Genomic DNA, 17226 nt, shown 5'->3' with positions numbered 1-17226 from the left:
AAGCTGCCGAGTCCAGCATCTGCGCCCTTAGCTTTGTAAACACCAGAATCCTACTATTTGTCCAGTGAGTAGGGAGCTGGGTCATCTTCCAGGAGTCGATTGTGTTCAGCAACCTTTGAGCTAACGGACACTCAATTAGACACATGTATGTAACACTAGAATAAACACACACACGAGTGTTAAGTGAGCAGTTTACTGTCTATTCTGTAGGAAATATATATTTTTTTTGAAGACAAAGTATGCTGGGTAGGTGCCATGGTGACGCTGCGGTGGTGGTTCTGTGTGCTGCTTAGTCTGTAGTGGAACGAAGTGGAGTGGTGTCGGCACATGCACACTGCATGTTTTTGAGCTCTGTTAGTACGTGGCAAAACTTGGTGTGTGCACTCACGTGTGTTGTTCACTTGTTGGTACCATTCAGCTAAAACTGCCTTCCCTGCTCTAAGGGTTTGACCCTGGGAACGCTCCCATCACTGGCCAGTGCTGGCGACAGAATGACCTATTCTTTCTCATTGGACACTCGTTGGATCTCTGCTCTGAGCAGCTGAGGATCCTGTCTTCCCTGGGGACGCGTAGTGGCTGGCTAGGTCAGTGCAGTGAGCTCTCAGGCGCAGCTTTACTGTCCTGGGAAGCTGCTCAGGCCCCACTAACATTTGGACCCCATCTCAGCACCATTTATCGTTTTTCTTCTTGTGTGGAGTCTGCCTATTCATCCCGTGGTAACTTTCCGAGGGAAACTCGTGTTTTGGAGTTTCTGACCCTAAATTCAGGTTAAAATAAATGTGTAAGAGTCTGAATCACATCGCTGTAGATTCTTAGCAAGAAAACAGAACTTGGCAGAGGATGCTAGCCAGTCTAGGGTTCTTATCAAGAATGAATCTACACGTCCCTGCAATGTCTGCACCTCTACCTGCAGCCTGCACAGACCTCGCTTCCTGCTCGCACTTGGCAGCACGTTCTGCAAGTGCTCACTGCCTCCCTGCTCAGCCATCTGCTTGGTGGTCGAGTCCCTAAGCCGCAGCTGCAGGAAGAACACAGCCAAGGGGGCTTGTCCACATTTGTAGAGCTTATGGGTCTGTAGCTTGTACTTATTTAGACTCTGATTTATTTTTTATTTTTGTCAGAATTTTTTTTTTTAAACCAGAGTGTTATTTTTAAAGGGCTGGGCTTAATGACTTAAATTGGCAAACAAATCAGGAAATTCATACAAACCTCTGAGTATCCAGTTTCTTTGCCAAACAGGGAATCTGGCTAAGCAGGCTTCATTCCCACGGGGCATGCGAGGTGTGTGTTACTTGAGAGATCTGGATGGGACACACCCCTTCCAATTACCTCCCTCCCCTTTCCCTCGGTTTGTTGATGCCTAGGATTGGTGGCTTGCAATAGAGAGGCAAAGCATCCCAGGGACAGGGTGGCCTCTCTTGGATGGCCCCTGGTGACTGTGGGGAGTTCCTCCTTTGGAACGGCCCCAGCTTTTCTTTCTTCCTCACCTCACTCTGTAGTATGTATCCTTTGAATCCATTCTTTAAGCTTCTGGTCAGCCTGGGGCTGCCGCGCGGTGTGTAAAGAGTGAAGAGTTTGGGGTTATAGGATATGGTTTTAGCTGACTCCCTTCCTCAGCCTTGCTGGGATTCACCATGCCTGGCATGACTTGGTGCTGAATCCCAGCCGCACTGACTTTAACTCCCTTATTTGTAAAACGGGGTTGATAACACCAGGCTGCACAGGGCAGTCTGTGTGGTAGGTGGTATTTTTTTTTTTTTTTTTGCCTACAAAGCATCAAGTCACAGCGCTCCTGTCTCTTCTATCAGACTTCTCTCTCTTTCCCATCTTTATGACCAAGATGAAGTCCAGGCGAGAGATTTCCTCGTTGCTATCCGGACCTTCCACCTCTTTGCTCTGAGAATAAAGCCAGCTCCTGTTGTTTCTTTGCCAAAGCTTTCAGCCTTTCTTACCTATACGCTTTTTTCTTGTAGACCCACGTGTCCCATAGACACTCCTATACAGGAACAGTGGAGGCCAGGTGGGCTTGTGGTGTTTCTGGAAGAAGCTGCATCCTTATCCTTTATCAAGTCTGCCATAGTTGAGTTGTTTCCTGGAGGGAAGCACTCTGCTTTCACGTAGCATGTTCAGATTCTTTCTGAGCTCATGGCTTTCCTACTCACATGTTTTTACAGAAATCGGACCAAGGTCGAAAGGTGGAAAGACGTCAACAGAAAAAATTGGTACATCAAGAGGGACTCTTCGCTTGAGACCCAAGGGCCCCGCGACAGTAGAAGAACTGGTACGCTAACATCATTTAATCCCCGGTCTGTTTGGAAGTGAACAGGTGTGCACGTTTATTAGAGTTAGAAATAAAGCGAAAATAATCCCAGTGAGTAAAATGCACTTGGGGGGCCAGAGTGTGTGCTTTGAATTCTTTTCCTCTTTGTGCAACATGAAAGCCACTGAGGCACTAAGAGGAAAAGACACCAGTGAGTAGGAAGAGCCACTGTGGTCCTCGGGAGCCCCCCTCTCCTGCACATCACCAGTCTAGACTTGTCTGTGCGCACGCGGACTATCTAGACCTTATGGAGACTGTTGCAACGAGAGACTGCATTTGTGACATTCCATCTCCTAAGACAAATATCCCCTAGTCCTCTCCAGCGCATCCTTCCCTGCTGTACATTCCTCCTGCCAGCGAAACCTCGTAGATCCAGCTCTGCATATAACGGACTGTGCCCCACCCCCTCCACTGAGAGAGACTCCAGGCACCTCTGCTCGGTCTGTGCACTGCAGGCTGCTGGGTCAGTCATTCCCTGCTCTCCTCCCTCTTTCCTTCTGTGCTGGGCACAGCAGCCAGGATTGTCCTTTTGGAGATGCATGTGTGTGTGTTTCCTGTGTTGTTGAGAGTAAACGTTAGGACTCACTGACCCCCCCCATTTCTACTCTGCTCTCATCCATCATCCCCCACTCCCTCTGCCTCAGGCCGGTTTCTCCTGCTCCTCCCAGTGTTTCCTGTGCTCAGGGTACTGGTGCTGCTGTCATCACTGTTACCATCCCAGTGTACTCTCACTTTCTTCATGTTCTTTTTTTTGTGCCTGTTCCTCACCTGAATATCTGGCACAAGTTGCAATTCTCTCTGCCTTTCTTACTTTGTTTTTTGTTTTTGTTTTTTCCAGACAGGGTTTCTCTGTGCTAGCCTTGGCTGTCTGGGACTCGCTTTGTAGACCAGGCCAGCCTCGAACTCACAGGAATTCCCTCTGCCTCTGCCTCCCAAGTGTTGGGATTACCATGCCTGACCTGCCTTTTCTACTTTGTAACTTTTATTTTTTAACAAAGCACCAAATACTGCTGGACTTGCATCTTTATTTTGACTAATTTCATGCATTTTAGTTCATATCCTTGGTCACCTAGAATAGGAACGCACATTTTTTTCAGGACTAATGAATTAATTATGGGTTTAATTTAGGTTGAGAAAAGCAAGGGCTTCACTTATTGACTGTGCCAATGCGAAGATCAATATTTGAGTGGAAAATACCAGGAAGTGAAGAGACAAAGAGGGGAAACGGGAAAAAGGAAAAGGGAAAGAAGAGAGTCTACCTGTTGCAGTGAGGACAGTGGAAGATGAACTAGAGGCCAAGGCACCTGAGACTTATAGCTCCTGAGGGCAGAGCCCAGGCACTGGGCCCTTCCAGTGTGTGTGTGTGTGTGTGTGTGTGTGTGTGTGTGTGTGTGTGTGTGTGTGTGTGTGTATGTGTGTGTGTGTGAACGCTGCCCTCTGAGCCCCAGGCACTGGGGTCTTCCAGCCTATGTGTGAACTCTGCCCTCTGACTCCCAAGCACTGGGCCTTTCCAGCCTGTGTATGAACTGTTTAGTGCAGCCAAGTAAGACTTTATATAGCAAGGTCAATAGGATCTGTTCTTATCCCACTCTCCCTAGCCCCCAGGCAAGAATACAATCACCTGAATAGCTCCATATAAGAACTTCCTTAATCCTCAGGGCAGTTCCCTGTAAGGATTTCCCTATTTCTCTGGGTAGTCAATCCAAAGATAGCCTAGATCGCAAGACCTCCTTCAGCAAGGGTCAACAACTCAAAGGTCACAGCTTGCAGCCTAAGCATGGCATTTCTAACATGGCTGAATTTAGCATGGCTCCACACAACTGGGCCTTTCCAGCCTGTGTGTGAACTCTGCCCTCTGACCCTCAGGCTTGCAGAACAGAGGGTGAGTCGAGTGACTAGTTAGGGTGCTGCTTACAGAGTGGTCCCCAGAGCTTGTTGGATGACAGGTGTCCAGGGTCAGCGAAGGGCTGGTTTGATGGAGCAGACACTTAACGAACCAGTAAGTCAAGGCTGCCTCTGGGACTGTGTGAGTCTCTGAGGATGCTGTGTGCTTTGAGGATCCCAGAGGAGGATGGTGAGTTATTGACTCATGCTGAGAATGCAGCGCAGCAAGCTCAGGAAGGCGAGAGCCGAATGCTGGTGCTCAGCTCTCAAGGTTAGAGGGGGCTTCCTGAGACAGATAACCTAATCTAGAGCCTCCCATACAGAGATAGGTTTCTCCCCTGATCCCACATCTCCTCACGGTGAAAGTGAAAAGTAGCCAGCACAGAGGCAGACAGCTGTGAGACACAGGGGAGCCATAGCATTCTGAAAATGCAATGAGTTCTGTGCAGAGCAACAGGCAGGCAAGAGGCGAGCCATTTCCTTTGCTCACTACACTGCCGGGTGTGGATCTGAAGATTGTCATTGTGCCTCGAGTCACTGAACAAGCCCCAGTAGAAGACAAGAGATCTGAGAGAGAATTGTGAAATGAGTGGGCAGGAGCTTGCGGTGGGCACTGGGAGAACGCTCTCCTCATTCTGTGAGGAAAAATGAGCAGGCTTGCCTCAGTGTGCAGAGGGTGGGTTGGGCACCTTCTTGTCTCATGGGATGAGCATAATAGTTAACACAACTAATGACTATCTGTTGAGCATCATGCTATAAAGGAGGTGCTGCAATGAAAAGGTGTGTGTGTGTGTGTATGTGTGTGTGTGTGTGTGTGTGGTCTATTTGGGGAGCTAGGAAAAAGTTATTCAAATGTAAACATTAAAAATCCACAGATTTGCCTAGTCTGCTTAATTAAACAGGCCAATTAAAATTAGCTCATAATGAAAAGAAGGAAAAAAAAAAGAAGAAAAAGAAAAGAAGCTGGTTTGATGCTAATCCTAAATTGGTGCAAATAGCCTGCAATCAAGTATCTGAAGGATTTGAGGAACCCACAGTATTTGAAACAGTCTCCTTTCTAACCTGACAGAAACACAGGAAGCTGTGTGCTGTTCCAAGCCCCAGACCTTGTTCTTTCTTCATTGTGTTTGCTGAGCCTGGCACAGTCTGGGCACTGGTGCTACAAGAATGAATAAAGGCCCTTTTCTCCAAGAGAGAGAGAGAGAGAGAGAGAGAGAGAGGCATTAAGAGACCAGAGGACAGGGCTGTCAGGGACAAGGGAGCACGAGAAATCAGCAAGCAGTTCCCTCTAGTGACAAGAGTTGGTGCAATTGGGAGATGCATTATGAAACCATCATGCATTTGGGGAGAGTGCAAGCTGCCTGTGAGATGGGAGAGTGGGTGCTGGAAGTACCTGGTGGGTGGTGATGCTGCTGGAGGAAGAGATGGGGTGAGGGTGTGAAAGGCCGAGTGGTTAATTGGGGATCTGTTTAAAAACTGTGGAGGCAGCAGCACTATCAGTTGTGTGTTTTAGAAACTTCCCTTGTTCAAGGGGATGTGCTGTTGAACAGGATGGATTTGAGAGGGAATGGCAGGGAAGAAAATTAGGAAACCTCTGCCTGAAAGAAAGGATGAGGACCTAAACCAACACTATGTAGCTGGGAAGAGGTGATGAATCAAAAGTTTCTCCAGAAGCCAATGGCCAGATACTAGTGGCATTAGTGTGTGAGGAGCACTGCCACCTGTCACCACAGCTCACATTGTGGCCAGGTAGAAACAGGTTAATATCTGATTACTGGATGCTTTAGTTACTGTTCTATTGCTGTGAAGAGATGCCATGGCCAAGGCAACTTATAGAAGGAAGAGTTTATTTGGCTTATGGTTCCAGAGGGAGAGTCTATGACCTTCATAGTGGGGAGCATGGCAGCAGGCAGGTGTGCACAGCGTTGTAGAAGTAGCTGACAGCTCACATCTGGTCCACCAGCAGGGGGCAGGGGAAGGGGCAGCACACACACTAACTGGGCATGGTGTGGGCTTCTGGAATTTCAAAGCTTATCTCCAGAGACACACCTCTTCCAACGAGGCCACACCTCCTAATCCTTCCCACATAGTTCCACCAAGTGCAGACCAAACATTCAAGTGTATGAGCCTCTGAGGACCATTTTCACTCAAACCACCACACTTAGTGTAGCCTACAGTCTACAGACAACTAAAAACCACTGTAGCGAAACAAGAGCACTCTGTTTTACCATTTACTTTTCTGAAGTTTAGTTCTTAATAAAGAACTTGTGAGGTAGCCTGGGCACTACTCGGTGGCAGGGTGCCTGCCTCCAATGTATAAGACTTGGGTTTGAGTCCCACAAGGCAGTGCATTCACACTAGCACTTTTTTTACAGATTGACACACACATACACTTTAGATACCCACATACATAACCACATGCAAACATATGCAGTCATACATGCACACACATGCAATCAATCACATATGCACATAGAAACACTAACAAATGACACACACACACACATACGCTGGCATACATACACACACACCAATGTTGTGGTTAATTTATAAGTAGGGCCTCGCGTTTAATATTAACCCTATAATTATTTTACGGTGGTATTTTCTTTTTTCTTTCTTTCTTTCTTTCTTTTTTTTTTTTTAGTTTTTTGAGACAGGGTTTCTTTGTGTAACCTTGGCTGTCCTGGACTTGTTTCATAGACTAGGCTGGTTTCAAACTCAAGAGATCACCTGCCTCTGCCTCCTGAGTGCTGGGATTAAAGATGTATGCCACCACACTTGGCTGTATTTTCTAACCCACTAACAACCAATGAAGACAGAGACACCTGTTATATTTTAAAATAGCCTTAGTTAACCTGGGGCAGGGCAGATATTAATCCTCTAAACTACCTCCCGTATCGGGGCAGGTATCCCATACCCTGCCCTAACCCCATGCCATCTGCTTCTGATAATTTCTATTGAGCTGCCTCCCACCCATAATCCCAGATACTTGTCAATTATTGTCATGGGAGGGCAAATCTCCACCCATGATGGCCATGTGCTTCTTCCTCCACCTAACCCATGTGCTGGCCTTTTTTCTTTCTCTCTTCTTCTCCAGTCTCTCCTCCCTTCTCTTCCAGTCTCCCTCTCAAAAGCCCTTGAGCCTTAGCCACGCCTACCCCATTTGCTCTGCCTAGATGTGATGGCCTTTTATTGGTCAAACAGGAACAAGGTTTTGGGCAATGTTACAAACATCTTGGTGTGAGTCTGCTCATTTGGGCAGCAGCCAGACCAACCTCCAACGCACCAACGCATGTACTCTATACACACACTCTCACATATTCACCTACAACATACACACACACACATATATACACACACACTTACACTCAAACACACATTCACACAATAGCACCACACACACATTCAAACACACATTCACAATACTTATACACATGTACCCATACATATACACACAGCCCACGCACTTGACATACATAAACACATGTAAATGAGCTCTTGTGTGCATGTGTGTAATATTTGACTGTGAATTGCATGAGAGGATGTGTATGTTATGTGTACATGTAGAGGGAAATTGGGGTATATACATGTATGTGTGAATGTATGGGCAGAGAGAGAGAGAGAGAGAGAGAGAGAGAGAGATCCTTTAGTGGCACAGGCCCCTTAATAGTCATGTGACTATTCTCCAGGCCCGGTGGGAATTCTCCTCCTCCTCGTCCTCGTCCTCCTCCTCCTCCTTAATTAATTAATTTATTTGGTTTTTCAAGATAGAGTTTCTCTGTTTTCAGTCCTGGAACTCACTCTGCAGACCAGGCTGGCCTTGAACTCACAGAGATCTGCCTGCTTCTGCCTCCTGCTGGGATTAAAGGCGTGCGCCACCACTGCCTGGCCAGCCCATGGGACTTCTTACAGTAAACGTGCTTCTATCAGACTTTACACATTCACACGGGCTTTCCACTTGAAGTGTCTCCTTCCTGTGTGTCTAACATCTCTCCATTCTTGGGAACACGATTCTTACACCACTTTCTTCTGAAGACTTCTGGCTTGTGTACCTATTATGACCTTTATAACTATTGTCTAATCACTTATGTTATCACTAATCACATCTCTCCCTTGTAGGTGTAGTAGTTCCCAAGTAGCTCAGTACTTGGGAGCTGTGTTCCTTCCTTCCTTCCTTCCTTCCTTCCTTCCTTCCTTCCTTCCTTTCTTTCTTTCTTCCTTTCTTTCTCTTTCTCTCTCTCTCTTCTCCTCCTTTTCCTTCATTTTAAATCCATAATATATTTTTTTCAAAGTAGGTGAATTAAAAAAAATTATTTAAGTAATTACATCTCAATTGTTATCCCTCACTTTTTTTTTCCAAGACAGGTTCTCTCTGTGTATCCTTGGCTGTCCTGGACTCTCTTTGTAGACCAGGCTGGCCTTGAACTCACAAAGATCCGCCTGTCTCTGCCTCCCAAGTGCTGGGATTAAAGGCGTGTGCCACCACGCCCGGCCTGTCCTCTCACTTTTATCTTCCTGTTTCCCCTCCTTCCCTCTTTCATCCTATTTCCCCCTCCTCCAGGTCTGTGACAGAAGGGGACCTTGTCCCCCACTATAAGATCACAGCCTATCAGGTCTCTTCCTGGTAGCCTGCTTACTCTTCCTCTGGGTGTCACCAGGTCTCCCCACCCAGGGGAAGTGGTCAAATAGAGGGCACCAGAGTTCATGTCAGAGTCAGTCCCCGCTCTCCACTCAATTGTGGAGAATGTGGTGTCCATTGGCTAGATCTGTGCAGGGGTTCTAGGTTTACTGCATGCATTGTCCTTGGTTGGTACAGTAGTTTGAGCTGACCCTCCTGGGTCCAAATCCACCAGCCTTAATAATCTTCTTGTAGGTTTCTAGGACCCGTTAGATGCTTCTATTTCCCCATTCTTCCTTACCTCTCTCACCTAGAGTCCCAATAGGAAGTCCCAGTATCTATCCCAATCTCCAGCTAAGTGAAGACTTTCAGGGGACATCCCTTTCGGCCTAGTGTCCAATTATAAGTGACTATGTGCCATGAGTATCTTTCTGGGTCTGGGTTAACTCACTCAGGATGATCATTTCTAGTTCCATCCATTTGCCTGCAAATTTCAGGATTTCCTTGTTTTTAATAGCTGAATAGTATTCCATAGTGTAAATGGACCAAAGTTTCTTTATCCATTCTTCTACTGAGGGACATCTAGGTTGTTTCCAGATTCTGGCTATTATGAATAAGGCTGCTATGAACATGGTTGAGAATATGTCTTTGTTGTGTGGTGGAGCATCTTCTGGGTATATTCCAAGGAGTGGAATACCTGGGTCTTGAGGTAGCCCTATTCCCAGTTTTCTGAGACAGCACCAGATTGATTTCCAAAGTGGTTGTACAAGTTTGCACTCCCACCAGCAATGAAGCAGTGTGCCCCTTTCTCCACATCCTCACCAGCATGAGCTGTCACTTGCGTTTTTAATCTTAGCTATTCTGATGGGTGTAAGATGGAATCTCAGAGTCATTTTGATTTGCATTTCTCTGATGACTAAGGACATTGACCATTTCTTTAAGTGTTTGTCAGCCATTCAATATTCCTCTGTTGAGAATTCTCTGTTTAGTTCTGAGTCCCATTTCTTAATTGGGTTATTTGGTTTGTTTGTTTGTTTTTGTTTTTGTTTTCCGAGACAGGGTCTCTCTGTGTTATCTTGGCTAGCTTGGATTCACTTTGTAGACCAGGCTGGCCTCGAACTCACAGTGATCCGCCAGCCTCTGCCTCCTGAATGCTGGGATTAAAGGCGTGCGCCACCACAGCCGGTGGGTTATTTGGTTTGGTGGTGTTTAATTTCTTGAGTTCTTTATGTATTTTAGATATTAGCCCTTTGTCAGATGTAGGGCTTTTCCCAGTCTGTAGGCAGTCGCTTTGTTCTGTTGACAGTGTCTTCTGCCTTATAGAAGCTTCTCAGCCTCATGAGTTGCTGACCTTAAGGCCTAGGCTGTTGGTGTTCTGTTCAGGAAGTTGTCTCCTGTGCCAATGAGTTCCAGATTCTTTAAATCCATAATATTTAATGCTGACACTGTAGCTAAGTATTTACTGTATTGATTTATATTTAGCTGTAAGGTTATAATGTGTATTCCAGATATATCCACCGAAGTCAGCTAATGGACCAGCTATTTCCTGCTGTGTGTGCCCTGACCATCAAGAAATTTAATTATGTAAATGCAATATCTTGTCTTTCTTTTTTTTTCACAGCCCTCTGAAGCCAAAGCAAAGGCAATTGAAAAGGTTGATGATCTCCTTGAGCTGTACATGGGAATTCGAGATGTTGACTTAGGTGAGACTAGACTGCCATGACAACTGTGCTGTTCACAAATGACACCCAATTCTGCTCTTCAAGATGAAGAGGATTTGCGGAGTACAAAGAACATAAAAAACAAGAAAGAATAATGATTTACCCAGTTACTTGTTGTGAGGCATTTGTGCTAAGTCAACTTTTATCATTTTAGCTAGACTGAGTGTGGTGGTCTGTGCCTTCAATTCCAACACTCGGGAGACAGTGGCAGGTGGAGCTCTGTGAGTTCAAGGCCAGCCTGGCCTACACTATGTGTTCCAGAACAGTCAGAGCTACATAACAGAGAGACCCTATCTCAAAAACAAACCAAAAAATTTTAGTTCATTTTTAACCTAGACACTGAGTAGTAATACCATCATCACCATGTTGTGTTTATTAAAATATACATGAAAATATATAGATATGTGATGCACATGAGTCGCTTTCTTATCTGGTATGCCGACTTTGCATTATTGGCTAAGTTGTGCGCTATGATATTAAAATTGTGCATCATTTAATAGGATTCCTGGAATAGGAAGAAAAAGATACAGAACTGAACAAGTTGGCTTGACACTGGGATTTCTGGATGTTTCCTAGGTTATTTCTTATTCTATTATCAATGTGTCAAGGTCTTGACTTGTCAGCTAAAACTCTGCTAGTTACAAGTACTGCAAAACAAAAACCAAAGCAAAGAACCCTAATTCCAACTGTATTTAAGGAGGAAATAATAAGAGAAATGTATGGTTTTCATAGCTTAAAAAAAAAAAACCAGAGATGGATCTTGTGTTCAAAAATGGATTGATCGCTCTGGGTCCTGTAGAGGTGCGCTGCTCCTGAGGATATCTGCGTTCCCCCCCAGCACTCATGCAGCAATGCACAACCACTGTAGCTCCAGCTCCAGGGCCTCCGATGCCCTCTTCTGGCCTCCATGGGCACTGCACACACATGGTATACCCACAAATGTGCAGTGAAAACACTCATACATACAACAAAAGAACTCCGGATGGGTAACACCAGGATAATTATGGTGCCTGACAGCCGTCTCTGTGTGATGGAAGGAGTTGGGATAGCAAAGAACAAACTGTTATGAGGAGAGAAAGAAATGGGAAAAGACTGGAAATCCGGAGCGATAGGACAGCTGAACAGAAGAGGGACACAGAAAGGTGACTCAGGAAAAAAAAAAAAAGCCACCAGCTCGAGGCTCAGGCTGTGCGGTTCCTGGCAGTGGAGTTAAGGGAGCAGAAGCCTCATAGCGAAGGTAAGGCAGGAACTACAGGAAAAGCCTACGGCCTCCCAAGCCCAGGTGTGCATGGGGCTTTTGGTGAGACAGTGATTCCTCCAGCATGTCACTTGAAGAGGCGGCCCATTGTGCCACTCAAAGGGCTGTGGCTGGGAGCCGTTGCTCTAAGAGATTATTGTTCAGAATTGAGCTCCGTAGGCTCTGAGAATAAAGAACAATGCCAAGTCCGTGTTAGAAATTATAAACAATAAGCTCGGCTGTGGTGGCACACGCCTTTAATCCCAGCAGAGTGAGAGGCAGGTGGATTTCTGAGTGTTCAAGGCCAGCCTGGTCTACAAAGCAAGTCCAGGACAGCCAAGGCTAAAACAGGGAAACCCTGTCTAGAAAAGAAAATTATAAAAAATAAACATGAAAACGGCAGGTTCAGCAGAAAGGAGAGGACACAGAATTACCCGTCAGTAAATGTTTTATTAGGAGATAAGGGAGAACAGGAGGCCTTCAGGCCCAGAGAGGAGCTGTCGGGAGAGATGGCCACTTGTTAGTGCATTTCCTGGGACTGCGGGCTATTCTCAGAGTAAAGGGTGTGTGTATGTGTGTGTGTGTGTGTGTGTGTGTGTGTGTGTGTGTGTGTATGTATGTATGTGTGTATGTGTGTGTGTAGTGAAAAAGAGAAACACACACAAGGACAGAGACAGAAACAGAGACAGAGACAGACAGAGAGAGACTCATGGCTTCTCGGCTGTGATGGGGAGTCCCACACCATATGACTTAACCTGGCCTAGCTTGCATAATTCCTGTCATGGAGACAGGCGCTAGTGGGGACCATAGACTTCTCTTGCAGTTGCAGTGGGTGGGTGGGCTTGTTACTCCTTCCTCCATACTGGAGGACTCTATCGGTGTCAGCAGGCGCCTGGTCTTGGTTCTAAGGGGCTGGTTGCAGCAAGGCATGGCCTGATTTCTCCCAGGCTTCCGCATCAGGCCACTGAAAGCAACAGTAGGGAGCCTGAAGTCATCCCGCTACACCCACAGTATGGCACACAGCAGAGGAGATAGTCAGACACACAGACTGGGAGGACGGCAGTGGAGTGTAGGGTCTCGCCCTCTGTGTCTGCGAGCTGGCCTCATTATCTTAGAATGATTTCTCAGGCTCACAGCCCTGAACCCAATACCAGAACGCTGATCAACCCTGAGCCACCTGCTGTTGCCCCCAGGGACTGAGACACTTGGCACCTGCTGCCTCGGCTCCCATCAGGGTGTTTGAGGCTTTAGAGGTGTTTTAGAAGTTCAGAGACAGGTCTGCCTACACAGATGTCAGAGTTGTGTTCCCTCCTCTCGCTCCTGACACACTTGGGAGACACTCCCTCAGGTGGAGCATTAGTCACCCCGTGGTGACTGAGAGGTTTGGGGAGCACAGGAGACCCTGCCTAACCCCACAGAATGCAAAGATAAGTGTAGGTAGCAGAAGCGTGCCATATGCAGAGAAGGCACGGAAGGGAAGGCAGTTAGAGGAACAGCTGATACGTGACCCACATAGGCACAGAAGTGGCGTAGGCTGTAAGAAAGACAAGGGTCTACCAGTTCAGCTGCAGGGTCCCACACACACCTGACTATCCCGGTCTTAAAGGACCTAGAAGCCACTCTAACACGCTGTCTGTTTTCTACCCTAGTTTCCTACTTTTCCTATTATTATGATTTCAGCATATTGTTACTTTATTTTATTTCTGAAAGCTTTTAAGTTCACCTTATTTCTATGATCTTGTTTACGTATTTTTCACCCTTGGGTGGTCTCCTCTTGACTTTTTCTTTCTGTTATAAAAGTTTTTCTTTCAACCTTTCCCTTCACATCCTCATTCGTTCTTCGTTTCCTGAACCCCGGACCTCTTCTGGCTTCTCCCTCCCCTCCTCCCTTTTATTTCCTAACTCTTGTCTCTCTACTAACCTTGAGTAATTTAAACCGCACCTCACAGTCTGCTCTGTCCTTTTCGCTTCTATGGTACTTGGCATTTTACTGCTAGGTTTTAGTCTAGTGCAGTGCTGTGTCTTGTTCGGTTTGTGCTGTCGATGTTTCAGTAGTTTGTTTTCTCGTCTGAGAGGCTCTTGGGACGGGACCTTGGGATCAGGCTGCTCACTAAGCCAGCTGAAACAGATGCGCTATCCACCCAACAGACGCGCACCTCTCAACACGGAAACACAAGAAACAGGGAGGCAACAGGACTCCACAGAGTCAAAAGACCGTAAACCCTCAATAACTGAATTCAAAGATACTAACTAAAACGGGTACAATGTCAGATAAAGGATCTAGGAGCCTTATAAAGATGATCAGAGACTTCACACAGGACACATAGAAGCAGATGCATGAAGAAGTCAGTCTTTCCCAGCACTCGGGAGGCTGAGGCAGGTGGCTCTCTGTGAGTTCGAGGCCATCCTGGTCTACAAAGTGAGTCTAGGACAGCCAAGGCTACACAGAGAAACCTTGTCTTGAAAAACCAAAACCAAAAAAAAAAAAAATTTCTCACATTTATTCTATTAAAAAGCCTAGAAACATGTAGGACAGCAATTCAAATGATAGTTTCTAAGTCACTCTCACCTCCCTCACCCTGCCCCGCCCCACAATTCCTTTTATAGACATTGGTTAGAAAAGTATATGCTAATGGTGTTTCATAGTGAGGCATGCATTTCTCCTTGCATTCCTTGCATTGCTCGGTGAAACAGGCCGCACTTGAAGAGCTCCATCTAAGTTGAGATCAGTGGAATCTGGAGTACAGTTTTATTGAAAAGTACAGTGCAGGGGCTGGAGAGATGGCTCATCAGTTAAGAGCACTGGCTGCTCTTTCAGAGAACCTGGCCTATATGGCATCACAAAAATATCTGTAACATCCAGTCCCAGGGGATGCCCTCTTCCGGCCTCCACAGCACTGCATATACAGGGCACACAGACACACATGCAGGCAAGACACTCCCACACATGAAAATAATAGATAAAATATTTTTAAAACATGTGTTGTAGCTGGGTGTGGTGGCCCACGCCTTTAATCCCACCACTCAGGAGGCAGAGGCAAGAAGATTTATGTGAGTTTGATGTCTGACTGTCCTACAAAGTGAGTCCAGGACAGCCAGAGTTGTTACACAGAGAAACCCTGTCTCCAATGCCCCGCCCCCCAAATGTTGTAGGGCTGAGGGTGAAGCTCATAGGTAGAGCATCTATGTGGCATACATAGATGGAATCCCAGTGACACCCCCCCCCACGTAACCACATGTACACAGACACACACACACACACACACACACACACACACACACACACACACACACACCCCACATAAGCCCATGCTCACACACATATGCCTTCATATTCATATACACATGTAATAAATATTTAAATAATAGGTTAAATTTTATACTTAAAACTTGTTTAAATATTTACAAATACAGTGGAAACTGTATGTTGTTCAAATTTTTGTGGTGGTAGGAGTGTAAAAATATTCTTACAGTGGCCACAAGAGGTCAGCACTTAGCTGCACTTTTTTTTTTTTTTTTTTTTTTTAAATTCTCTTTCTGGCTGTTTGTGCTAATAATGGGCTGGAACAAAAATGTAGGTGGACTCCGTGGGCTTCTAGCTCCCGGAGAAAGCCCTGTGGGAATCTGTACTTCTGGACACAACACCGAGCTTAAGTACCTTCCCATGGAAGACAGACTGTATGGTGGTAATTTTCTACCATATGCCAGAAGGTGCTCAAGAAAGATGCTACAGAGCCCAAACTGCCGTGTGGCAAGCTGTAAACTATCCCTTGGGTGAGGAAAGAGTGTACGCCACCTATCTGTGAGTGGGGCTGTGGATGGGAGGGCCAGAGCGTGTTAGAGGCCGTGGGAGATGAGGAGCTGGTGCCTGCACTAACTTTCCTGGTCAGGTTAGCCCCATCGGAATGCCAGCAGGCTGCAGAGAGGACTCGTAATGTACTTCTTGGGGAAGCACAAGTTGGACCCACAGAGCCCATGTAAAAGTCCTAGATGTGGTGTGTATGCTTTAAAACTTAGTGCTGGGGAGGTGGAGACAGGAGGATTCCTGGAGCTGGCCAGACAGCCAGTATAGCCTAACTGGCCAGCTCCCGGCCAGTGAAAGTGGGTGACATTTCAGGGATGACATTTGAGGTTGTGTCCTGGCCTCTATATGCACATGCCTACAGTCCACACCACACACGAAAACCAAAACAACCCAAAGCGAACGCCAGACTCTGCAGTGATGGGCTCTCAGGTTAGGACAAGGCAGTGCTGATGTACTCATACCTGGTACATCGGGCAGCACTGAAACCTGCCACACACACACACACACACACACACACACACACACACACAGGCACACAGACACACACACCCTAAGTGAAAGTGTGCGTCACTTTGGGGCGAGGCATTGCCCTGGTACCATTTTTATCAGTCCTCTAATGCTAACTCATGGATAATTAATTTTTAATACTTGTCATTGACAGCTACAACCATGTTTGAAGCTGGAAAAGACAAGAGCAACCCAGATGAATTTGCTATGACTCTCGACGAGACTCTGGGAGACTTTGCCTTCCCTGACGAGTTCATGTTTGACGTGTGGGGTGCCATTAACGATGTGAAGCAAGGACGATGATGGTGGGGATGAGCTTCCTGCGGAAATGACCAGAACTTCTCAAAGGCAGCCTTCCCAAGACTCTTACACACCTTATGAGCTCTGCTGTACCTTCATGTGTGCAAGATGCAGTCTTTGAAATGTAATTTTGATTTATGGATAATGCTTAATATAGTTTCTTATGTAGTATGCTTAAGATAAATTAGTTAAAGTATGATCCATTTTAATAGTTGTTCAAAAGCTTTTAGATTTTTAAAGGAGTAGTTTTATATAGGCGGTTTTATTCCCTGTTGATTCACTTTCCATATAAAATACTTGACTATAACAGCTTTGTGGGTATTTTTCTTCAATATCTTTTAAACATTGTTTACTCATTATATGTGCTTGTCTGTATCCGTACGTTGTGTGTGCAGTGCTTGAAGACGCAGAAGAGGGTGTCTTTAACTGTAACTTTCCAGCTGGAGGTACAGACTGTGGTGCGCTCCCATGTGGGTGCTGGGAACTAAACCTGGGTCGTCTGCTAGAGCAGCCAGTGTTCTCAAGTGCTGAGCCATCATCTCTCCAGATGACTTCAGATCAGAGTCTGGTTTACCTCAGGACATCTTCCTTATCTTATACTAACTTGAACAGGATACGTTTAGAAATGAAATGTAGATGCGGTGTGCTGCAGCTCCAGAAGCTTGGTGTTCATTTTTAAAAGAGCAAGAGGAGGGAAGGAGGGGGGGAGGGAGGGAGGCCTTAGCCTATTGTCTCCCAGGGCATTTGCTGTAAAACAAAGGCTGTTTTTTTTTTTTTGTTGTTGTTTTTTAAGATAATTGCTCTTAAGAGCAATTGGTTAAAATTCTGTATGGA

At 46.0% G+C, this 17226-nt stretch overlaps 1 protein-coding gene across 2 annotated transcripts in view; it reads left to right on the top strand.

The window, feature by feature from the left end:
• The window catches only part of GIPC2 (GIPC PDZ domain containing family member 2), a 57169-nt gene extending 40470 nt beyond the window's left edge, over positions 1–16699 (top strand). For both annotated transcript variants that reach the window (XM_084755783.1, XM_084755784.1), the window contains exons 4-6: positions 2175–2281; positions 10444–10525; positions 16247–16699. In XM_084755783.1, the coding sequence (XP_084611909.1) occupies positions 2175–2281; positions 10444–10525; positions 16247–16395 (338 nt within the window). In that variant the 3' untranslated portion in view covers positions 16396–16699. The remainder of the gene's footprint in view (positions 1–2174; positions 2282–10443; positions 10526–16246) is intronic.
• Positions 16700–17226: the final 527 nt, after the last annotated feature.

This window comes from Acomys minous (assembly GCF_964271855.1).
Source record: "Acomys minous genome assembly, chromosome: 14".
Taxonomy (NCBI): Eukaryota; Metazoa; Chordata; class Mammalia; order Rodentia; family Muridae; genus Acomys; species Acomys minous.
Note: the sequence above shows the minus strand (reverse complement) of the source record. Positions and strands in the feature narration are given on the sequence as shown.